The sequence below is a fragment of the Mobula birostris genome, chromosome 8 (genome assembly GCF_030028105.1).
Source record: "Mobula birostris isolate sMobBir1 chromosome 8, sMobBir1.hap1, whole genome shotgun sequence".
Lineage (NCBI taxonomy): Eukaryota > Metazoa > Chordata > Chondrichthyes > Myliobatiformes > Myliobatidae > Mobula > Mobula birostris.
In genome coordinates, this window is record NC_092377.1 from 116301806 (window position 1) to 116326904 (window position 25099).

Genomic DNA, 25099 nt, shown 5'->3' on the forward strand with positions numbered 1-25099 from the left:
CATATGTTGAAAGATTGGAGCAACTGGCCTTGTATACACTGGAATTTAGAAGGATGAGAGGGCATTTGATTGAAACATATAAGATTATTAAGGGATTGGACACGCTAGAGGCAGGAAACATGTTCCTGATATTGGGGGAGTCTAGAACCAGAGGCCACAGTTAAGAATAAGGAGTAGGCCATTTAGAACGGAGTTGAGGAAAAACTTTTTCGCACAGAGAGTTGAGGATCTGTGGAATGCTGTGCCTCAGAAGGCAGTGGAGGCCAATTCTCTGGATTCTTTCAAGAAAGAGTTAGGTAGAGCTCTTAAAGATAGCGGAGTCAAGGGATATGGGGAGAAGGCAGGAAAAGGGTACTGATTGTGGATGATCAGCCATGATCACAGTGAATGATGGTGCTGGCTCGAAGGGCCGAATGGCCTACTCTTGCACCTATCGTCTATTTAAAAACTATATGCTTAAGACATTGTGATACTGCACACAGAAGCTTAACATCAGACAATTCAGCACGTCTTCTGCCAACACCTGGGAGGACCCACAGATCATTAGCCAGCGACCTGAAGGCCTCAAGAGTTATCCATTCATCCGAGGACCTGATAAGTCTCAGCTACAGTATTGCTTGACTTGCTTGTCCATTGCCATATAATCCTGGATGCTGTTCTCAGTGCCAATGTGTAATGGGCAGAATCGATGAGATCCAAAAGACCCAAACAATTCGAGTGTCCAGGAAATGTGGCAATAAGCTTTACAAGCACAACAAAGTAACTAAAGCCTATTTATCATCATAAAATGGAAAACACAAATAAACTGCACAAAATACTACATAGTAAGTTGCAAAGAGTTCAGAGCTCATGATTCTTAGTCTCCACTTGATTGTTGCTGTTGTTGCGGGAACTCTGAATTCGGACATGAAATCATCCTGGATCCGTGCTAGGCATCGATCGATTGCTACTTTTCAGTCGAGGTGAAGTCCCGGGAACCGAGCGAAAGGTGCCTCAATAAATTAGGGTTCAATCCACAAACATTGAGAGACACAACAAACTATTCACAGCAAACAATAGACAAGCAAACTATTCGATCTTTTGTTCTCATGCCACTGTGCCTGAGACCAGAAAGATTCCAGCTGCTATTAGCAAACATTTAACAAACCTCCTTACATGCACCTTACATGCAGCGAGCTGACAAACTTGTTATTCTAGGGGCCCGGATACACAGTATAAGTATTCAGATAGATATGGACTGCTTAAGGATAGTCAGCTTGGCTTTGTTCGTGATAGGTCTTAACTAGCCAAGGGTTAATGTTGCAGCTATATAGGACCCTGGTCAGATCGCACTTGGAGTACTGTGCTCAGTTCTGGTCGCCTCACTACAGGAGGGATGTGGAAACCATAGAAATGGTGCAGAGAAGATTTACAAGATGTTGCCTGGATTGGGGAGCATGCCTTATGTGAATAGGTTGAGTGAGCACTGCCTTTTCTCCTTGGAGCAACTGAGGATGAGAGGTGACCTGATAGAGGTGTATAAGATGATGAGAGTCATTGATCGTGTGGACAGTCAGAGGCTTTTTCCCAGGGCTGAAATGGCTAGCACAAGAGGGCATAGTTTTAAGGTGCTTGGAAGTAGGTACAGAGGAGATGTCAGGGGTAAGATTTTTTGCGCAGAAAGTTGTGAGTGTGTGAAATGGGCTGCCAGCGACGGTGGTGGAGGCGGATACATTAAGGTCTTTTAAGAGACTACTGGACAGGTACATGGAGCTCAGAAAGATAGAGGGCTATGAAATCACCCTAGGTGATTTCTAAGGTAAGGACATGTTTGGCGCAGCTTTGTGGGCCGAAGAGCCTGTATTGTGCTGCAGGTTTTCTATGTTTCTATGTCATTTGTGATTGTTTGGGCTTCCATTTAATATTTTTACAAAAATCAATGCACTGCAACATGGGAGGGAGAGGACAGTTGGCATTTCTGATCAAGACTATTCATTCAGACTGGTCTGCTTGACCCTGCTGAGTTTCATCAGTATTTTGTTTGTTGCTCATTTTAGAGTTTCATTTGAAGCTGACAGAATCTTCAGTCCAATCTTTTCTGGTTAAATCTGTACCCTGATGTGGTTTTAAAATGATTACATATGCAGGGGAAAGCTAACTTTGAGGATTTTGAGTTAAGTTGCAGCAAATTGTCAACCATTTCCAAGCCTTTTGATAGCTCAACATGGCATTAATTGATAGTTTTTGTTTTTGCTAAGTATATTAGCATATAATGTAATATACTGAAGTCAATGTCATTGTACAACGAACTGTCGTGTAAGATTAAATTTCTTAATGAAGACTTTTCATTTACGACAGAGTTTGCATATGGAGGCCATCCCTATCCATTTTCAGGAATATTTGAAATCACTCCAGGAGATTCAACTGAACTTGGCGAAACATTTAAATTTAAGTAAGTAAGTAATAAAAGTAAGTAAGTAGGCACGAAAGTTACTTCTGCTGTTCACACATTGAAATGATTCATTCTTTAATCCTTTTGTCACCTTCAAAAATAAAACTCATTTCCAAAGAAAATCTCAAACGAAGCTTCTATTTAAAAATGGTATGAAATTGCAGATGGCTAGTCTCTGTTTTTGCTGGACACACGTCACTGCATCAATTTTTCACCTTTGCTAAAGAGATTATGAACTGGGTTCATATAAAAGTAAGAGAAGGCGATTTTTGAGAGTTTAAGAGAGCAGAGCTGCAAAGATGGAGCAGAGGTAGCTAAATCACCCTTAGCGACAGGACAGGTACCAGAGAGTTGGAGGATAGCCAATGTTATTCCACTGTTTAAGAAAGTCACAAAACATGAACCAGGAAATTATAGGCTGGTGAGTCTGACATCAGTTGTGGGAAAGTTAATGGAAGTTATTTAAAGGGACCGGATATACAGTATAAGTATTCAGATAGATATGGACTGGTTAAGGATAGTCAGCATGGCTTTGTACGTGGTAGGTCTTATCTATGTTATAGAGTTTCTAGAGGAAGTTACCAGGAAAGTGGATGAAGGCAAGGCAGTGGATGCTGTCTACATGGTCTTTAGCAAGACATTTAACAAGGCCATGCATGGGAGGTTATTCAAGTTCAGTTGCTCGGCATTCAAGATGAGGTAGTAAATTGGATGAGTCATTAGCTTTGTGGGAAAAGCTTGAGGGTGGTAGTAGATGGTTGCTTGCCTGACTGGAGGCCTGTGACCAGTGAGTGGAATGCCACAGGGATCGGTGCTGGGTCCATTGTGGTTTATAATCTGGATGATAATGTGGTTAACTGAAACAGCAAACTTGCGGATGACATCAAATTGGGAGTGTAGTGACAGCGAGGAAAGCTCTTGTGACTTGCAGAGCAATCTGCATCAGATGGAAAAATGGGCCGAAAAATGGCAGGTGGAATTTAATGCAGACAAGTGCGAGCTTTTGCACTTTGGTAGGACTAACCAAGGTAGGTCGTACGCAGTGAACAACAGGGCACTTTGGAGTGTGGTAGAACAAAGGGACCTGGAATACAGGTCCAGAATTCATTAAAAGTGGCATCACAGGTCGATAGAGTCGTAAAGAAGCTTTGGCACAATGGCCTTTCTTAAGTCATTGTATTGGGTACAGGAGGTGGGATGTTATGTTGCAGTTGTACAAGACGTTGGTGAGGTCTAATTTAGGGTATTGTGTACAGTTTTGTCACCTACCCACAGGAAAGATGTTAATAAGGTTGAAAAAGTACAGGGAAAATTTTCAAGGATGTTCCCGCAGCTGGAGGACCTGCGGTATAAAGAAAGATTGAATAGATTAGGATTTGAGAATGTGGAAGATTGAGAGGAAATTTAATAGTTACACAAAATTATGAGGGTTATAGATAGGGTAAATACAGGCTTTTCTACTGAGGTTGGGTGAGAGGCCATGGGTTAAGGGTGAAAGGTAAAAAGTTTAAAGGGAACATGAGTGGAAACTTCTCCACTGAGAGTGTCATGAAAATGTGGAATGAACTGCCAGCACAAGTGGTGCATGCGAGCTCGATTTCAATGTTTAAGCAAAGTTTAAATGGCCCATGGACAGTAGGAGTATGGAAGGCTTAGTCCCGGTGCATGTCCATGGGAGTAGGCAGTTTAAATGGTTTTGACATGGAGTAGATGGGCCAAAGGGCCTGTTTCTGTGCTGTAGTTCTCTATAACTCTAAAAGATTGCATAGAAACATAGAAAACCTCAGCCCACAAAGCTGTGCCAAACATGTCCTTACCTTAGAAATTACCTAGGGCTACCCATGGCCCTCTATGTTTCTGAGCTCCATGTATCTGTCCAGGAGTCTCTTAAAAGACCCTATCGTATCCGTGTCCACCACCGTCGCTGGCAGCCCATTCCACGCACTCACCACTCTCTGCGTAAAATAAAAACTTACCCCTGATATCTCTTCTGTACCTACTTCCAAGCACCTTAAAACTGTGCCCTCTCATGCTAGCCATTTCAACCCTGAGAAAAAGCCACACGATCAAGGCCTCTCATTATCTTATACACCTTTATCAGGTCAGCTCTCATCCTCTGTTGCTCCAAGGAAAAAAGGCCGAGTTCACTCAACCTATTCTCATAAGGCATGCTCCCCAATCCAGGCAACATCCTTGTAAATCTCCTCTGCACCCTTTCTACGGCTTCCACATCCTTCCTGTAGTAAGGTGACCAGAACTGAGCACAGTATGCCAAGTGAGGTCTGACCAGAGTCCTATATAGCGGCAATATTACCTCTCGGTTCTTAAACTCAATCCCACGGTTGATGAAAGCCAATGCACCATATGCCTTCTTAACCACAGAGTCAGCCTGCGCAGCAGCTTTGAGTGTCCTATGGACTTGGACCCCAAGATCCCTCTGATCCTCCACACTGCCAAGAGTCTATATTTATACATCTACACTAATACTATATTCTGTCCTTACATTTGACTTACCAAAATGAACCACCTCACACTTATCTGGGCTGAACTCCATCTGCCACTTCTCAGCTCAATTTTGCATCCTATCAATGTCCCGCTGTAACCTCTGACAGCTCACGGCACCTCCAATCTTTGTGTCATCAGAAAATTTACTAACCCGTCCCTCCACTTCCTCGTCATGAAGAGTAGGGGTCCCAGAACAGATCCCTGAGGCACACCACTGGTGACCGAATTCCGTGCAGAATTTGACCTGCCTACAACTACTCTTTGCCGTCTGTGGGCAAGCCAGTTCTGGACTCACAAACCAAAGTTCCCTTGGATCCCATGCCTCCTTACTTTCTCAATGAGCCTTGCATGGGGTACCTTGTCAAATATCTTGCTGAAATTCATATGACACTCAAAGCTGCTATGCAGGTTGACTCTGTGGTTAAGAAGGCATACATCAATTGGCCTTCATCAATTGTGGGACTGAGTTTAAGAGTCAAGAGGTAATGTTGCAGCTATATAGGACCCTGGTCAGACCCCACTTGGAGTACTGTGCTCAATTCTGGTCACCTCACTACAGAAAGGACGTGGAAATCATAGAAAGTGTACAGAGGAGATTTACAAGGATGTTGCCTGAATTGGGGAGCATGCCTTATAAGAATAGGTTGACTGAACTTAGCCTTTTCTTCTTGGAGCGACGGAGGATGAGAGGTGACCTGATAGAGGTGTACAAGGTAATGAGAGACATTGATCGTGTGGATAGTCAGAGGCTTTTCCACAGGGTTGAAATGGCTAGCACAAGAGGGCATAGTTTTAAGGTGCTTGGAAGTAGGTACAGAGGAGATGTTAGGGGTAAGTTTTTTTACACAGAGAGTGGTGAGTGCATGGAACGGGGTGGCGGTGGTGGAGGCGGAAATGATAGAGTCTTTTAAGAGACTCCTGGATGGCTACATGGAGCTTAGAAAAGCAGAGGGCTATGGGTAAAGCCTGGGTAGTTCTCAGGTAAGGGTATGTTCGGCACAGCTTCGTGGGCTGAAGTGCCCGTATTGTGCTGTACACTACATTTTTATTGGTGCTTGCAGGGATTGGAAGAAGCTGGTAATCCAGACTCAAGCATACAAGTATCCAGCTGGAAATAGATGGAACAAAATGGAATGATTTGAAGATGAAAATAAAGAATCTCTTCATACAATGTGTAACTTGCTAATGATGTGGCTAGTGTCAATAGTGGTTTCATGCGTTGCCAGGCAGGCATTCCTTATCCATCCCTACCTCTCTGTTAAAATGATGTTCTTGGCAAGGCCCTTGTGATAATAGTATTGTTATGATGGCATTATGCAGTTCCACAATATTGAGAGGGCACTGTATGAATCAAAAGTAATGCCTGGAATTAGAATGTGTGGAATTCTCTTCTACTACAAATTATATTTGCCCTTTTGTAAATGAACAGTAGGCCCAAGGTATTTTCACAGTGCAAACACGCAGACAACATTTTTCACTGTATGAAAAATAAATCTGAAACTAAGAAGAAACATTTTTGATTTAGTGCTATTGAATGTTTGTTGTGTTCACTGAATCTGTTTGTTTTGTACTCTGCAGACAAGCCATTGTAATGGGCAGCACTGACTTCACAGAAGATGATGTAGAACGCATTGTTGAAGAGCTTGGAAAAGAATACAAGGGAAATGCTTATCATCTAATGCACAAAAATTGTAACCATTTTTCATCAGCTATATCAGAGGCAAGTATATTGAAATTCATGTATCCACCATACAGACTTCATTTATTACTTCTCCCCACACTCCCTCCCCCTCTCACTTGGCATTCATCTCCTCTGTTTTCCTCCTCTTTTTTAAAAAAAAAGTATTGTGCAGATAGTTCTCTTATAGTGAAGAGGTGATAGACAGGAGCTACAGGAAGGTAGTCATCCCTAGGCTACAGGAGTTAGAAAACTGGGTGACTGTCAGGAGAGGGAAGGAAAATGCCCGGAAAATGGAGAGCACACCTGTGGCTGTCCCCCTCAGCAACAAATATCTTGTTCTAGATGCTGTTGAGGGGGATGACCCGACAGGGGACGCCCACAGTGACCGGGTCTCTGGCACTGAGCCTGGCGCTGTTGTGCAGGAGGGAAGGAGGGAGAAGAGGAATGTGGTAGTCATAGGGGATTCCATAGTCAGGGGAATGGACAGGAGATTCTGTGAACCTGATAGAGATACCCGCATGGTGTGTTGCCTCCTAGGTGCCAGGGTGCGGGATGTCTCGGATCGGGTCCAGAATATTCTAACGGGGGAGGGCGAGCAGCCAGTTGTCTTGGTACATTTTGGTACCAATGACATAGATAGGACAAGGGAGGAGGTCCTGAAGAGAAGATTTCTGGGAGTTAAGAAGGAAGCTGAGAAGCAGGACCTCCAGGGTAGTAATCTCGGGATTGCTACCTGTGCCACGTGCTAGCGAGGGCAAGAATAGTAGGATCAGGCAGATGAATGCGTGGCTGAGAGACTGGTGCAGGGGGCAGGGCTTCAGATTCTTGGATAATTGGGATCTCTTCTGGGGGAAGTATGACCTGTTCAAAATGGACAGGTTACACCTGAACCCGAAGGGGACCAATATCCTGGCGGGAACATTTAATAGGGCTGTTAAGGAGGGTTTAAACTAATTTGGCAGGGGGATGGGAATGAGAATGATAGAGCGGAGGAAGGGGAAAACAGAAATAAATCTAAGATAGGGAGCAGTAGAGATGTCAGGAAAGACAGGCAGGTGATGGGGCAAATTTGTAGGCATTGGGATGAGTTGCTGTGCAATAAAGTTGCAGTGAAATCAAAGCGAAAAGTACCAAATACTGGTCTTAAGGTGTTATACTTACAAATGTTCGTAAATGCACGCAGCATAAGGAATAAGGTGGATGATCTTGTTGTACAGCTACAGATTGGCAGGTATGATATTGGGCCATCACTGAGACGTGGCTAAAGGATGCATGTCTCTGGGAGCTGAACGTCCAAGGATACACGGTGTATCGGAAGGATAGGAAAGTAGGCAGAGGGGGAGGCATGGGTTTGTTGGTAAGAAATGATATTAAATGTTTAGAAAGAGGTGATATAGGATCGGAAGGTGCAGAATCTTTCTGGGTTGAGCTAAGAAATCGCAGGTGTAAAAGAACCCTGATGGCAGCTGTTTATAGGCCTCCAAACAGCTGCAGTGATTTGGACTACAAATTACAACAGGAAATACAAAAGGCTTGTCAGAAGGGCAGTGTTATGATAATTGTGGGGGATTTTAACATGCGAGTGAATTGGGGAAATCAGGTCGGCACTGTATCTCAAGAGAGAGAATTTGTAGAATGTCTGCGAGATGGGTTTTTAGAACAGCTTGTTGTTGAGCCCACTAGGGGATCGGCTGTACTGGATTGGGTATTGTGTAATGAACCGGAGGTGATTAGTGAGATTGAGGTGAAGGAACCCTTAGGAGGCAGTATTCATAACATGATTGAGTTCACTGTGAAATCTGACAAAGAGAAGCCGAAATCTGATGTGTCGGTATTTCAGTGGAGTAAAGGAAATTACAGTGGCATGGGAGAGGAACTGGCCAAAGTTGACTGGAAAGGGACACTAGTGGGAAAGACGGCAGAGCAGCAGTGGCTAGAGTTTATGCGAGAAGTGAGGAAGGTGTAAGACAGGTATATTCCAGAAAAGAAGAAATTTTCGAATGGAAAAAAGATGTCACAGTGGCTGACAAGAGAATTCAAAGCCAAAGTTAAAGCAAAGGAGCGGGTATACAAGGAAGCAAAAATTAGTGGGAAGACAGAGGATTAGCTAGCAAATAATATCAAAGAGGATACTAAAAGCTTTTTCAAGTATATAAAGAGTAAAAGATAGGTGCGAGTAGATATAGGACCGATTGAAAATGATACTGGAGAAATTGTAATAGGAGATAAGGAGATAAGGAGGAACTGAATGAGTATTTTGCATCAGTCTTCACTGAGGAAGACATCAGCAGTATACTTGGGATACTTGACACTCAAGGGTGGCAGGGAAGAGAAGTGTGCGCAGTCACAATTACGACAGAGAAAGTACTCAGGAAGCTGAATAGTCTAAAGATAGATAAATCTCCCGGACCAGATGGAATGCACCCTCGTGTTCTGAAGGAAGTAGCTGTGGAGATTGCGGAGGCATTAGCGATGATCTTTCAAAAGTCGATAGATTCTGGCATGATTCCGGAGGACTGGAAGATTGCAAATGTCACTCCGCTATTTAAGAAGGGGGCAAGGAAGCAAAAAGGAAATTATAGACCTGTTAGCTTGACATCCATGGTTGGGAAGTTGTTGGAGTCGATTGTCAAGGATGAGGTTACAGAGTACCTGGAGGCATATGACAAGATAGGCAGAACTCAGCATGGATTCCTTAAAGGAAAATCCTGCCTGACAGACCTATTACAATTTTTTGAGGAAATTACAAGTAGTCTAGACAAGGGAGATGCAGTGGATGTTGTATATTTGGATTTTCAGAAGGCCTTTGACAAGGTGCCACACTTGAGGCTACTAAGCAAGATAAGAGCCCATGGAATTACTGGAAAGTTACATACGTGGATAGAGCGTTGGCTGATTGGCAGGAAACAGAGAGTGGGAATAAAGGGATCCTATTCTGGTTGGCTGCCGGTCACCAGTGGTGTTCCACAGGGGTCCATGTTGGGGCCACTTCATTTTACATTGTACATCAACAATTTAGATTATGGAATAGATGGCTTTGTGGCTAAGTTTGCTGACGATACGAAGATAGGTGGAGGGGCCGGTAGTGCTGAGGAAACGGAGAGTCTGCAGAGAGACTTGAATAGATTGGAAGAATTGGCAAAGACGTGGCAAATGAAATACAGTGTTGGAAAGTGTATGGTTAGGCACTTTGGCAGAAGAAATAAACAAGCAGACTATTATTTAAATGGGGAGAGAATTCAAAGTTCTGAGATACAACAGGAATTGGGAGTTCTCGTACAGGATACCCTTAAGGTTAACCTCCTGGTTGTGTTGGTAGTGATGAAGGCGAATGCAATGTTGGCATTCATTTCTAGAGGAATAGAGTATAGGAGCAGGGGTGTGATGTTGAGGCTCTATAAGGCGCTGGTGAGACCTCACTTGGAGTACTGTGGGCAGTTTTGGTCTCCTTATTTAAGAAAGGATGTGCTGACGTTGGAGAGGGTACAGAGAAGATTCACTAGAATGATTCCAGGAATGAGAGGATTAACATATGAGAAACGTTTGTCTGCTCTTGGACTGTATTCCTTGGAGTTTAGAAGAATGAGGAGAGACCTCATAGAAACATTTCAAATATTGAAAGGCATGGACAGAGTGGATGTGGCAAAGTTGTTTCCCATGATGGGGGAGTCTAGTACGAGAGGGCATGACTTAAGGATTGAAGGGCGCCCATTCAGAACAGAAATGCGAGGAAATTTTTTTAGCCAGAGGGTGGTGAATCTATGGAATTTGTTGCCACGTGTGGCAGTGGAGGCCAAGTCATTGGGTGTATTTAAGGCAGAGATTGATAGGTATCTGAGTAGCCAGGGCATCAAACGTTATGGTGAGTGGGACTAAATGGGAGAATGGATCAGCTCATGATAAAATGGCGGAGCAGACTCGATGGGCCGAATGGCTGACTTCTGCTCTTCTGTCTTATGGTCTATATTGTGTGTTTTCATTACGTGAATTGGTTATAATGAATTTAGAATACTATTGTCTTATACAGCCAACGTTGCTTATATCATGATTGGGAAAACTTGCTTAAATCTGTGCTTTGAAGGCAACTGCAGCCTATTCTGCTATAACACAACTTTCTATAATGCAAGGTTACTTAGGAACATAACTAGAGTGTTACTGCAAAACTATCCGTATATAAGCACTACATATTCCTTAGTTGCTTACTAATCATACAGAGAAACCATTTCCTTTGATGTCATTGATGTCTTGGTTCTGGAAGAAAGCTTTATATAAAAATGGATTTTGCGAAAACCAGATGTCCCTCAATTCAATTCTTAACCCAGAAAAATACAATGTCTTGTTTTAAGTTATAGTTATACAACAAGGAAGCTGGTCCGTGGTCCCACTGAACCACACTATCATTAACACCAATACCATTCTGCATTCCGTGGCCACTTTATTAGGTAGACCTGTACAACTGGATGTTAATGCATATAAATAACCAGCCAATCATGTGGCAGCAACTCAGTGCATAAAAGCATGCTGGTATGGTCAAGAGGTTCAGTTGTTGTTCAGACCAAACATCAGAATAGGGAAGACATGATCTAAGTGACTTTGATGTGGAATGATTGTTGGGGTGGTTTGAATATCTCAGAAACAGCTGATCTTCTGGGATTTTCACACAAAAATCTTTCACAGAGAATGGTGCAAAAAAACAAAAAAAAACATTGAGCGGTAATTCTGTGAGAGAAAATGCCTTGTTAATGAGAGAAGTCAGGAGAGTGGCCAGACTGGTTCAAAGTGACAGGAAGGGAAAGTGATTGAAATAACAACGCGTTGTGGAGATGAGCATCTCTGAGTGGATAGGCTGCAGCAGCAGAAGACCACAGATATAAGGTATTGGAGGACCCTAATAAAGTGGTCATTGATTGTTTTTGTGCTAATGAGGGTCTCCACAGATTTCTGCAGTTTCTTCGGGTCATGTGCAGAGCAGTTGCCATATCAGAATCAGGGTTATTATCAACGGCATGCGTCGTGAAATTTGTTTAACTTAGCAGCAGCAGTTCAATGCAATACATAATATAGAAGAAGAAAAAATAATCATAAATAAATCAATTACAGTATACTCATATTGAGTAAAATCGTGTAAAAACCAGAAATAATATAGATTAAAAAAGTGAGGTAGTGTTCATGGGTTCAATGTCCATTTAGGAATCAGATGGCAGAGGGGAAGAAGCTGTTCCTGAATCGCTGAGTGTGTGCCTTCAGGCTTCTGTACCTTCTACCTGATGGTAACAGTGAGAAAAGGGCATGCCCTCGGTGCTGGAGGTCCTTAATAATGGACACTGCTTTTCTGAGACACCGCTCCTTGAAAATGTCCTGGATACTTTGTAGGCTAGTACCCAAGATGGATCTGACTAAATTTATAGCCCTCTGCAGCTTCTTTCAGTCCTTTGCGGTAGCCCCCTCCCCCCATATCAGACAGTGATGCAGCCTGTCAGAATGCTCTCCACGGTACATCTATAGAAGTTTCTGAGTGTATTTGTTGGCATACCAAATCTCTTCAAACTCCTAATAAAGCATAGCTGCTGTCTTGCCTTCTTTGTAACTGCATCGATATGTTGGGACCAGGTTAGATCCTTAGAGATCTTGACACCCAGGAACTTGAAACTGCTCACTCTGTCCACTTCTGATCCCTCTATGAGGATTGGTATGTATTCCTTCGTCTTACCCTTCCTGAGGTCCACAGTCAGCTCGTTTGTCTTACTGACGTTGAGTGGAAGGTTGTTGCTGCGACACCATTCCACTAGTTGGTATATTTCATTCCTGTATGTCCTCTCATCTCCAGCTGAGATTCTACCAACAATAGTTGTATCATTAGCAAATTTATTAATGGTATTTGAGCTATGCCTAGCCACACAGTCATGGGTATAGAGAGAGAAGAGCAGTGAGCTAAGCACACACCCCGAGGCGCACCAGTGTTGATCGTCAGCGAAGAGGATATGTTATCACCAATTCGCACAGGTTTTGGTCTTCCGGTTAGGGAGTTGGGATCCAGTTGCAGAGGGAGGTGCAGAGGCCCAGGTTCTGTAACTTCTCAATCAGGATTGTGGGAATGATGGTGTTGAATGCTGAGCTATAGTCGATGAACAGCATCCTAATATAGGTGTTTCTATTGTCCATATGGTCTAAGGTTGTGTGAAGAGCAATTGAGATTGCATCTGCCGTTGACCTACTGTGGTGATAGACTAATTGCAGTGGGTCCAGGTCCCTGCTGAGGCAGGTGTTCAGTCTAGTCATGACCAACATCTCAAATCATTTCATCACTGTAGATGTGAGTGTTACCGAGTGATAATCATTAAGGCAGTTCACATTATTCTTCTTAGGTACTGGTATAATTGTTACTTTTTTAAAGCAAGTGGGAACTTCCGCCCATACCAGTGAGAGGTTGCAAATGTCCTTGAATACTCCCGCCAGTTGGCTGGCACGTTTTCAGAGCCTTACCAGGTACTCCATCGGGACCTTACGCCTTGCGAAGACAGTCAAACATCAGCCTCTGAGACAGAGATCAAAGGGTCACTGGGTGCAGCAGGGATCTTTACAGCTGTAGTTGTGTTCTCCCTTTCAAAGCGGGCATAAATGGCATTAAGTTCATCTGGTAGTGAAGCATCGCTGCCATTCATGCTATTGGGATTCGATTTGTAGGAAGTAATGACTTGCAAACCCTGCCAGAGATGTCACGCACCTGATGTTGCCTCCAACTTGTTTGAAATGGGTCTAGATAGGATGCTTTCTTTAGTTCATCAATAACAATTTTTAAGGTTTGACAGGGACATGCCCAAATTTCTTTCGCTTCCTAATAAAGTGAAAGTATTGCTGAGGTTTGTTGGCTGTGGCATCTACATGGTTGGACCATGACAGGTTATTGCTGAAGTGCCGTCAATAGACAATAGGAGTAGGAGTAGACTATTCAGCCCTTTGAGCCAGTACCACCATTCACTGTGATAATGGCTGATCATCCACAATCAGTACCCTGTTCCTGCCTTCTCCGCATATCCCTTGACTCCGCTATCTATAAGAGCTCTATCTAACTCTTTCTTGAAAGAATCCAGAGAATTGGCCTCCACTGCCTTCTGAGGCAGAGCATTCCACAGATCCACAACCCTCTGTGTGAAAAAGTTTTTCCTCAACTCTGTTCTAAATGGTCTTCTTAAACTGTGGCCTCTGGTTCTGGAACTCCCCAACATTGGGAACATGTTTCCTGCCTCTAGCATGTCCAATCTCTGATATGTTTCAATCAGATCCCTTCTCATCCTTCTAAATTCCCGTGTATACAAGCCCAGTTGCTCCAATCTTTCAACATATGACAGTCCTGCCATCCGTGGAATTAATCCAGTGAACCTACGCTGCACTCCCTCCATAGCAAGAATGTCCTTCCTCAAATTTGGAGACCAGAACTGCACATAATACTCCAGGTGGGGTCTCACCAGGGCCTTGTACAACTGCAGAAGGACCTCTTTGCTCCTATACTCAACTCCCCTTGTTATGAAGGCCAACATACCATTAGCTTTCTTCACTGCCTGCTGTACCTGTATGCTTACTTTCAATGACTGATGAACAAGGACACCCAGATCTCGTTGTACTTCCCCTTTTCCTAACTTGACACTGTTCAGATAGTAATCTGCCTTCCTGTTCTTGCCACCAAAGTGGATAACCTCACATTTATCCACATTAAACTGCATCTGCCCACTCACCCAATCTGTCCAAGTCACTCTGCAGTCTCATAACATCCTCCTCACATTTTACACTGCCAACCAGCTTTGTGTCATCTGCAGATTTGCTAATGTTACTTTTAATTTCTTCACCTAAATCATTAATGTATATTGCAAATAGCTGCGGTGCCAGCACCGAGCCTTGCGGTACCCTACTAGTCACTGCCTGCCATTCTGAAAGAGACCGGTTAATCCCTACTCTTTGTTTCCTGTCTGCCAGCCAATTTTCTATCCATGTCAGTACCCTACCCCCAATACCATGTGCTCTAATTTTGCCCACTAACCTCCTATGTAGGACCTTATCAAAGGCTTTCTGAAAGTCCAGGTACACTACATCCACTGGCTTTCCCATGTCTAGTTTCACAGTTACATCCTCAAAAAATTCTAGAGGATTAGTCAAGCATGATTTCCCCTTCGTAAATCCATGCTGACTCAGACCTACCCTGCTACTGCTATCCAAATATGCAGCTATTTCATCTTTTATAATTGACTCCAGCATCTTCCCCACCACTGATGTCAGACTAACTGGTCTATAATTGCCTGTTTTCTCTCTCACTCCTTTCTTGAAAAGTGGGATAACATTAGCTACCCTCCAATCTGCAGGAACTGATCCTGAATCTATAGAACATTGGAAAATGTTTACCAATGAGTCCACGATTTCTCCTTAAGTATCAGTCCTTGGAAACTGAAGCTCTCAACCCTTTCAACTTAAATACCATTGATGTAGACAGGAGCATGTGTATTGTCCCACCTTCCTGAAGTTACTGACTAGCTCTTTTTTCCAGATATTGAGGGATATTGTTGTCATGACATCATGTTCCAAGGTTCTCTGTCTTCTCTTTTCTGAAAGTCAAATTTGCGTACTTAACACCAGACTCTCAAAGTAGCCACTCTATCTTAAGCTCTATTACAACAATTTATTTCGCATGTGGATGCAGGAAAATATTCAAGGCTTTTCTTAAGCAGTTATTAAATCCCTGGCCCGATTGCTTAAAGAAGCATGTTTGTAAAACAGCGTTTTCTCTGGTGTTCCACTGTGGCAGTGCTCATGGTTGTGGTGGCCACTCGGTTTCCAAACAATGGTGAAATTTCTAGTCCTATTTGTCTTTTCACTGCTGATCACATTTTGGGTGGACAAATGCTGTGACCTTCAGCAAAACCTCTGGAGGAGGTCTGTGTGTTTACATCAATAAATACTGTGTGAACGCCTTGTTAGTAATTGCCTACTATTCACCGCAGTTAGCTTTTAACAGTGAAGTGCAGGCCTTTCGAGGGAGTTCACTGCCATTGTGATTATTGCTGTTTACATCCCCTGCCTCCACCGCCCCCCCCCGTGTTCACCGTGTTGGTGCTGGGAAAATGCTGCAGGAGCTCTACTGCACCATCTGTGACCTCAAAGCCAATCACCCCGATCGTATCTTCATTGTTCCTAGTGACTTCAATCATGCCAACTTAAAAACAATCCTGTCAAAGTTCTGCCAGCATGTCAACTTTGCACCCCGAAGGAGATCAGGACCTGGCCAGAAGATGCTACGTCAGTACTATAGGACAGCTTTGAACACACAGACTGGAATACATTCAGGGAGGTGGCCAGCATTGATGAATATGTGGGATCAGCAACTCTGGTTAAGTGCATTCATCATAAGCCCTTTAGACTTTCAAATAGTTCTCTATCCAGATGCTGTTAATCAAATGATCCACAATTTTTGAAATTTCTCTGATATTTTGAGTATTTTGGTGATAATATTCCTGGTGGAGTGCTTAGAGGATGTGCAGAACAACTAACAGATATTCTCACTGATATCTTCAACATCTCCCTGAGCAGCTCCATCATTCCTAAGTGCGTCAAGGCTGCCACCATCATCCCCATGCCGAAGAAGTCTTCAGTGTCCTGCCTCAACGACTACTGTCCCGTTGCACTCACATCCATCATCATGAAGTGTTTCAAGAGGCTCGTCATGAGGCACGTCAAGACCCTGCTGCCCCCCCTCACTGGATGCTCTGCAGTTCGCGTACCGTCCCAACCGTTCAACAGACGACGCCATTGCCATCACCCTCCACTTGGCCCTAACCCACCCCTTCCTGACTGGGAGACCTCAGTCAGTCTGGATCATAGAAACACAGAAAACCTACAGCACAATACAGCCCCTTCGGCCCACAAAGCTGTGCCGAACATGTCCTTACCTTAGAAATTACTCAGGGTTACCCACAGCCCTTTTTGTTTCTAAACTCCAAATACCTGTCCAGCAGTCTCTTAAAAGATCCTATCGTATCCGCCTCCACCACTGTGGCAATGGCAACCCATTCTACACACTCACCACTCTCTGCATAAAAAACTTATCCCTGACATCTCCTCTGTACCTCCTTCCAAGCACCTTTAAACTGTGCCCTCTCATGTTAGCCATTTCAGCCCTGGGAAAAAGCCTCTGACTATCCACACGAACACTGCCTCAATTGATCGGAAGCAGCATCTCCAACACCATCACAGTGTGCACAGGGGCCCCCCAGGGCTGTGTGCTCAGTCCACTGCCGTTCGCTCTGCTGACCCACGACTGTGATGCAACACACAGCTCGAACCACATCATCAAGTTCGCCGATATACACGACTGTGATGAGTCTCATCAGCAAGAATGATGAGAGGAGGTGCAGCGGCTAATGGACTGGTGCAGAGCCAACAACCTGTCTGTGAATGTGAACAAAACAAACGAGATGGTTGTTGACTTCAGGAGGACACAGAGCGACCACTCTCCACTGAACAGCAACGACTCCTCCTTAGAGATTGTTAAGAACACCAAATTTCTTGGTGTTCACTTGGCAGAGAATCTCACCTTGTCCCTCAACACCAGTTCCATAGCAAAGGAAGCCCAGCAACGTCTCTACTTTCTGCGAAGGCTGAAAAAAATCCATCTCCCACTGCCCCCCACCCCCCCCCCCCATCCTCACCACATTCTACAGAGGTTGTATTGAGAACATCCTGAGCAGCTGCATCACTGCCTGGTTCGGAAATTGCAGCATCTCGGATCGCAAGACCCTGCAGCAGATAATGAGGTCAGCTGAGAAGATCATCGGGGTCTCTCTTCCCGCCATTACAGACATTTACACCACACGCTGCATCCGCAAAGCAAGCAGCATTATGAAGAACCCCACGTACCCCTCATACAAACTCTTCTCCCTCCTGCCATCTGGCAAAAGGCACCGAAGCATTCGGGCTCTCATGACCAGACTACGTAACAGTTTCTTCCCCCAAGCCATCAGATTCTTCAATACCCAGAGCCTGGACTGACACCAACCTACTGCCCTCTACTGTGCTTGCTGTCTTGTTTATTATTTATTGTAATGCCTGCACTGTTTTGTGCACTTTATGCAGTCCTGGGTAGGTCTATAGTCTAGTGTAATTTTTGTGTTGTTTCATGTAGCACCATGGTCCTGAAAAATGTTGTCTGTGTACCAGCAGTTATGGTCAAAATGACAATGAAAAGTGACTTGAATTGACTTGACTTGATAAAGAGTAATCTTGGAGTCACAGAAAAGTACAGCCCATCACAGAAACAAGCCCTTCAGCCCATCTAGTCTGTGCCAAACCAGTTGAACTGCCCACTCCTATCGACCTGCACAGGGACCATAACCTCCATACCCATTACCACCTATGTACCTGTCCAAACTTCAGTTAATGTTGAAATCGAGCTCGCATACGCTTGTGCTGGCAGCTCGTTCCACATCTTGTCGAGTCCTGAGGTATTACAGTATTTTAAATGCCTTATTTGGTAAAGGGTTGAATTTAAATTAGCATGTTTTTAAGCATCCATCTCTTGTTTTCCAAAATGTTAATTGTGCTAAAATATTAATTTCACTCAGATGCAGTGTACTTGTACACTGACAATCTTGAGTGCACAATAAACTTCCGAGGTTACATTGAATCTGGTATCTGATTTGAAAATGGTATCAAAAGCTGCTTCAATTCTCTCTCACGGTGTGTAATTAAAACAATACGTCCCATTCTGTGTATGTTACTAACAGAGCTAGAAATTACTGGCTGTCCTTAAGCTAGTGATGAATCACTCTGGATTTCAGCTCTGCTTCTGGTAAAGATCTAATTCAGATGAATTGAGAGTTGTAGAATGTTGATCACTGATAGTGAAAGACTAAAATAATATATACCAGTTATTGCAATATGTACCTGAGTGGTGATGGGTATTCGCATGCCTTGGCTTAACTTGTTTTCCACACAATGAAAGTGCCAGGTTTGGATGGTCAAACTCAATGCTTCCAAATTAAAAAGTTGTTAGATTTGTCCTTAAAGATAACTTCTTGAAATATTTTATACCTGATAACTTTCCTGGATTCAGCATTAGTGACTTTTCTTGTTGTTCTAGTTTTCCTTGTGATCCAAAGCATGTTTTAAATATCCAATATTTGAGTGAACTTAGTCAGATTCAGGGTGCACACTGAGAATCCTTGAACTACATTCTTGTTTACTTGTTCACTATTGCATCTAACTAAACTTTTAAACCAATGCAGATGTATTAATGAAGTAAATGTAATCAGTTAATTTAAGAATAATTGCAAACAATTACTTGATAATGCTTTAACTTAATTTGATGGTTATTGTCCCAAGGTTTCAAATATTTGGGAAAGTTGATGGCTGTTGGATCTATCAGGAAGAAGCTTATTTTTTCCTGTGATCTTACATTTGACACCAGATTAAAATACTTTTTCAATAACTGTGATGTGACGTGACTAACTTACTGTATTATATTAGAATTTTGTCTGCTCTGTCTGTTACTCAGAAAAGATTTCTATCTAATTATTTAACATTATTTAACCTTAAACCTTTGCTTGGTTTCCTTAATTAAACCATAAAATATAGGAGTAGAATTTGGCCCATCAAGTCTACTCTGCCATTTCATCATGGCTAATCCAATTTTCCTTTCAGCACCAGTCTCCTGCCTTTTCCCTGTATCCCTTCATGCCCTGACTGATCAAGAATTGGTCAATCCTTTTCTTAAATATGCATAAAAATCTGGCCCCCATAGGTTCCTGTGGCAAAGAATGCCACAGATTCACCTCTAACTGGCTAAAGAAATTCCTCCTCACCTCTGTTCTAAAAGGACACCCCTCTATTCTGAGGCTGTGTCCTCTGGTCTACTCTCCAGGTCACTTTTAATTTTGCTCAAGTTTTCATGTATACAATCATGATGGGTTAAAGGTAAATGCACATGGTCTTTTATCAGGGCTGGGAATCATGAACTAGAGGACATAAAGAACAGAAGGATTTAATAGGAAGTAAAGGTCCTTACATTTATAGTAATTGCTTTTTTTACTTTTTTGACCATGGGTGGTGCTTTTTATGATGAACATATTTCTTTTGGGTTGCCTTCCGGAAAGATGGGGTTAGATTTAGCAGTAGATTTAGTATTGGCCACTTTCTGGGTTTTTGTGGGAGGGGCGTGGTATTTTTGTTCTTATTTTTAATTTAGATTTTTTTCTTTAAACGGGCTGACTTGAAACTACCAGAATGTCCGAAATGTCATGACTTCCGGCTCCTTGTTGAACCTCCTTTCCTCTTCGGGGGTCATGAGTTTGTATTCTGGTTAACCCTTTACATACCTTATGTTCGATTTCAGTACTATGGATAAGATCATCAATTTGGTTTCTTGGAATACAAATTGTTCAAACCACCCGATTAAACGGAAGAACATTTTTAAAGTATTCCGTAGGATGAATGCTCACATTATCTTTATACAAGAAACTCATGTCCGGAAAGAGGATAATTAGCGTTTTTTTTTGGTTTTGGAAGGACTAACAGTACCACTTGAATTCACAGGCCAAAGTAAAAGGTGTTTCTATTTTTATAGATCCATCCAAATGGTAGATTTTTGTTAATTACTGGTTTATTATTCAACAAAAAAGTTGTTAGCTTAATGTTTACGCTCCAAATGTTGATTGTGCTGAATTATTTAAGAATCTCTTTACATCCCTTCCTAACTTAGATGATTATATGTTGATTATGGGCGGAGATTTTAACTGTTGTTTAAATCCTTTGATGGATAGATCTATGTCCAATCAAGTACTTCTGAACAAGTTGGTTACTTTTATTAACTCTTTTATGGTTGACTCTGGAATTTCAGAAATTTGGAGATTCTTACACCCCAACGAGAAAGAGTTCTTATGTTTTTCACATGTATATCATCATTATTCAATTGATTATTTTCTTATTGACTCTTGATTAATTCTACTTGTTATTGACTGTAAATATGACTCCATTGCTGTCTCCGATCATGCGCCATTGTATTAAGTCAATGGGTACATCTTCTAGTACTAGACAATGGCGATTTAATACCACTTTGCTTCAGAACTTGGACTTTGTTAATTTTATTGAGGAACAGATTAATTTTTTCTTTACAACGAATTTTACGGAGGGAATTTCCAGCGGCGTACTATGGGATACTTTTAAAGCATATATTCGTGGACAACTTATTTCATATTTTGCTGGATTAAAAAAGCGAACTAATGATGAAATACTTAAGCTGGTTGACAAGATCAAAGAATTTGACAAGGAATATTCTATTGCTCCTACTCAGGAGCTTTCCAAAGAGAGAGTCGAACTTCAAATGGAACATAGTCTATTACAATCATCTTCGATTGAAAGCCAATTAATTAAAACTAAGAGTCAATTCTATAACATGGTGATAAAACTGGGAAACTATTGGCTAACTGGGAAACTAACGAGACTTGGAAGAGCAAATCTGCAGAGAGATAGCAGGCAACTGCAGGAAACATAAAGTTGTGGTGGTAGGGGATTTTAATTTTCCATATATTGATTGGGACTCCCATACTGTTAGGGGTCTAGATGGTTTAGAGTTTGTAAAATGTGTTCAGGAACGTTTTCTAAATCAATATGAAGAGGGACCAACAAGAAGGGATGCAATATTGGATCTCCTGTTAGGAAACGAGTTAGGACAAGTGACGGAAGTCTGTGTAGGGGAACACTTTGGTTCCAGTGATCATAACACCATTGGTTTCAACTAGATCATGGACAAGGATAGATCTGGTCCTGGGGTTGAGGTTCTGAACTGGAAGAAGGCCAAATTTGAAGAAATGAGAAAGGATCTAAAAAGTGTGGATTGGGACAGGTTGTTCTCTGGCAAAGGTGTGATCGGTAGGTGGGAAGCCTTCAAAGGAGAAATTTTGAGAGTGCAGAGTTTGTATGTTCCTGTCAGGATTAAAGGCAAAGTGAATAGAAATAAGGAACCTTGGTTCTCAAGGGATACTGCAACTCTGATAAAGAAGAAGAGAGAGTTGTATGACATGTATAGGAAACAGGGAGTAAATAAGGTGCTTGCGGAGTATAAGAAGTGCAAGAAAATACTTACGAAAGAAATCAGGAGGGCTAAAAGAAGACATGAGGTTGCCTTGGTAGTCAAGGTGAAGGTACAGGCAAAAGGATTGTAAGGGATAAAATTGGTCCTTTTGAAGATCAGAGTGGTCGGCTATGTGCGGAACCAAAGAAAATGGGGGAGATCTTAAATAGGTTTTTTGCATCTGTATTTACTAAGGAAACTGGCATGAAGTCTATGGAGTTAAGGGAAACAAGTAGTGAGTTCATGGAAACTGTACAGATTGAAAAGGAGGAGGTGCTTGCTGTCTTGAGGAAAATTAAAGTGGATAAATCCCCAGGACCTGACAGGGTGTTCCCTCAGACCTTGAAGGAGACTAGTGTTGAAATTGTGGGGGCCCTGGCAGAAATATTTAAAATGTCGCTGTCTACGGGTGAGGTGCCAGAGGATTGGAGAGTGGCTCATGTTGTTTCATTCTTTAAAAAAGGATCGAAAAGTAATCCGGGAAATTATAGGCCAGTAAGTTTAATGTCGGTAGTAGGTAAGTTATTGGAGGGAGTACTAAGAGACAGAATCTACAAGCATTTGGATAGATAGGGATTTATAAGGGAGAGTCAACATGGCTTTGTGCGTGGTAGGTCATGTTCGACCAATCTATTGGAGTTTTTCGAAGAGGTTACCAGGAAAGTGGATGAAGGGAAGGCAGTGGATATTGTCTACATGGATTTCAGTAAGGCCTTTGACAAGGTCCCGCATGAGAGGTTAGTTAGGAAAATTCAGTCGCTAGGTATACATGGAAAGGTGGTTAAAATGGATTAGACATTGGTTCAATGGAAGAAGCCAAAGAGTGGTAGTAGAGAATTGCTTCTCAGAGTGGAGGCCTGTGACTAGTGGTGTGCCACAGGGATCAATGCTGGGTCCATTGTTATTTGTCATCTCTATCAATGATCTGGATGTTAATGTGGTAAATTGGATCAGCAAGTTTGCTGATGATACAAAGATTGGAGGTGTAGTAGACAGTGAGGAAGGTTTTCAGAGCCTGCAGAGGGACTTGGACCAGCTGGAAAAATGGGCTGAAAAATGGCAGATGGAGTTTAATACAGACAAGTGTGAGGTATTGCACGTTGGAAGGACAAACCAAGGTAGAACATACAGGGTTAATGGTAAGGCACTGAGGAGTGCAGTAGAACAGAGGGATCTGGGAATACAGATACAAAATTACTTAAAAGTGGCGTCACAGGTAGATAGGGTCATAAAGAGAGCTTTTGGTATATTGGCCTTTATTAATCAAAGTATTGAGTATAAGAGCTGGAATGTTATGATGAGGTTGTATAAGGCATTGGTGAGGCCGAATCTGGAGTATTGTGTTCAGTTTTGGTCACCAAATTGCAGGAAGGATATAAATAAGGTTGAAAGAGTGCAGAGAAGGTTTACAAGGATGTTGCCAGGACTTGAGAAACTCAGTTACAGAGAAAGGTTGAATAGGTTAGGACTTTTTTCCCTGGAGCGTAGAAGAATGAGGGGAGATTTGATAGAGGTATATAAAATTATGATGGGTATAGATAGAGTGAATGCAAGCAGGCTTTTTCCACTGAGGCAAGGGGAGAAAAAAACTAGAGGACATGGGTTAAGGGTGAGGGGGGAAAAGTTTAAAGGGAACATTGGGGGGGCTTCTTCACACAGAGAGTGGTGGGAGTATGGAATGAGCTGCCAGATGAGGTGGTAAATGCGGGTTCTTTTTTAACATTTAAGAATAAATTGGACAGATACATGGATGGGAGGTGTATGGAGGGATATGGTCCGTGTGCAGGTCAGTGGAACTAGGCAGAAAATGGTTCGGCACAGCCAAGAAGGGCCAAAAGGCATGTTTCTGTGCTGTAGTTTCTATGGTTCTAATCAATTGAAATTGGCTTCGGTTAAATGCCAGATTGTTAAGATTCGTAAGAAAGATGGTACTCTGATGGTTGATCATGATGAGATAAATAAATCCTTTCAAAGAATTTTATACCTCCCTTTACCAATCAGAATTTCCTGATGACTCCACTATAATGCGTGAATTTTTAAAGAAATTGAATATTCCAAAACTATCATCCAAGGAGCGTTTAAAACTAGATGTACCTATTATGGTAGAAGAAATAAAAAATGCTATTTCTTCAATAAACTCAGGTAAAGCACCTGGCCCAGACGGATATACAGTAGAATTTTAAAAATTTTTCTCTACTATACTGTCTCCTTGGTTATGTAGAATCCTTCGGGATGCAGTGTCTATAAGTAAATTACCATAGTCTTTTTATCGAGCTTCTATTTCCCTAATTCTTAAAAAAGATAAGGATCCTATTGAATGTATCTTTGCTGAATGTGGATCCTAAGATTTTTTCTAAAATATTGGCAATGAGATCGGAGAATGTATTGCCTCAAATTATTTATTTTTTTTGTAATTTATTTTTTATTGAATTTCATCATCAAACAAATATTTCCATAAGATGTATTTCAGATACTGTACATATATATCATATAATCATATTTGTCACAAATCTCCACATAATATTTATCTGAAGTATACTCTTATAGAAAGAAGAGGAAAGAAAGAACAATCGAAAGAAAACTATGTACAGAGTAGGGAGTGATTTTTTTAAACAACATATTCATTGATTGTGAGAATAAAATCAGGCCTATAAGATGATAAGTAGTTAAACCATTTTTTTCCAGTATGAATAAAATTGTTCCAACTTATGATTAACAGATGTTGTTATCTTCTCCATTTTGTAAATGTCCATTGTAATCTCCATCCATACATTTAAAGTTGGGCCCTCCTGAGATAACCATTTCCTGGTAAGGGTCTTTTTACCAGTCACCAGCAGTACATTCATTAAATATTTATATTTACCTCTTTTCAACCATTCTTGAGGTATATACCCAAAATATATGGTCCTACTCTCTGTTAGTATATCATTGAAATTTGCAGAATATAACTTAATCGATCTACTCCCTGAACAAATAAGAACCAAGAAAAGTGAATAGTAAAAAGAAAGGTAAGGAAGGTGTGGTTCCAAGGCTGGGGTCTCTAGATGACTCTGGGTTCGGCTAGAAGAAAAGTCTAGCCGTGGGGGATAGTCCCTCCTACCTGTGGGTTGAGGGCCCTCGTTGCAGTACCTATAAAAGTAAGTAGAAAAAAACTATGTCCATTACACAGAAATGATGTCCCTGTGTATTCCTCCCTTGTATATATTCTCATTTAGGTGGGGAAAATGAATTTTTTAAAAATTGAGTAATATAAAAACCGCATTATAACACATATTTCTCGAGATAGGTATATCACCGTCTATCTTTGCTTCCGTTTAGTTTATCAGCACTTTTAAAGTTAGCCAAGCCTCATGGCTCTTCTGGAGGAGGT

At 42.0% G+C, this 25099-nt stretch overlaps 1 protein-coding gene across 2 annotated transcripts in view; it reads left to right on the forward strand.

Moving 5' to 3' along the window:
- LOC140201617 (deubiquitinase DESI2) overlaps positions 1 to 25099 on the forward strand; it is a 179563-nt gene that overhangs the window by 119778 nt on the left and 34686 nt on the right. For both annotated transcript variants that reach the window (XM_072265993.1, XM_072265992.1), the window contains exons 3-4: positions 2338 to 2431; positions 6515 to 6656. In XM_072265993.1, coding sequence (XP_072122094.1) covers positions 2338 to 2431; positions 6515 to 6656 — 236 coding nt within the window. The remainder of the gene's footprint in view (positions 1 to 2337; positions 2432 to 6514; positions 6657 to 25099) is intronic.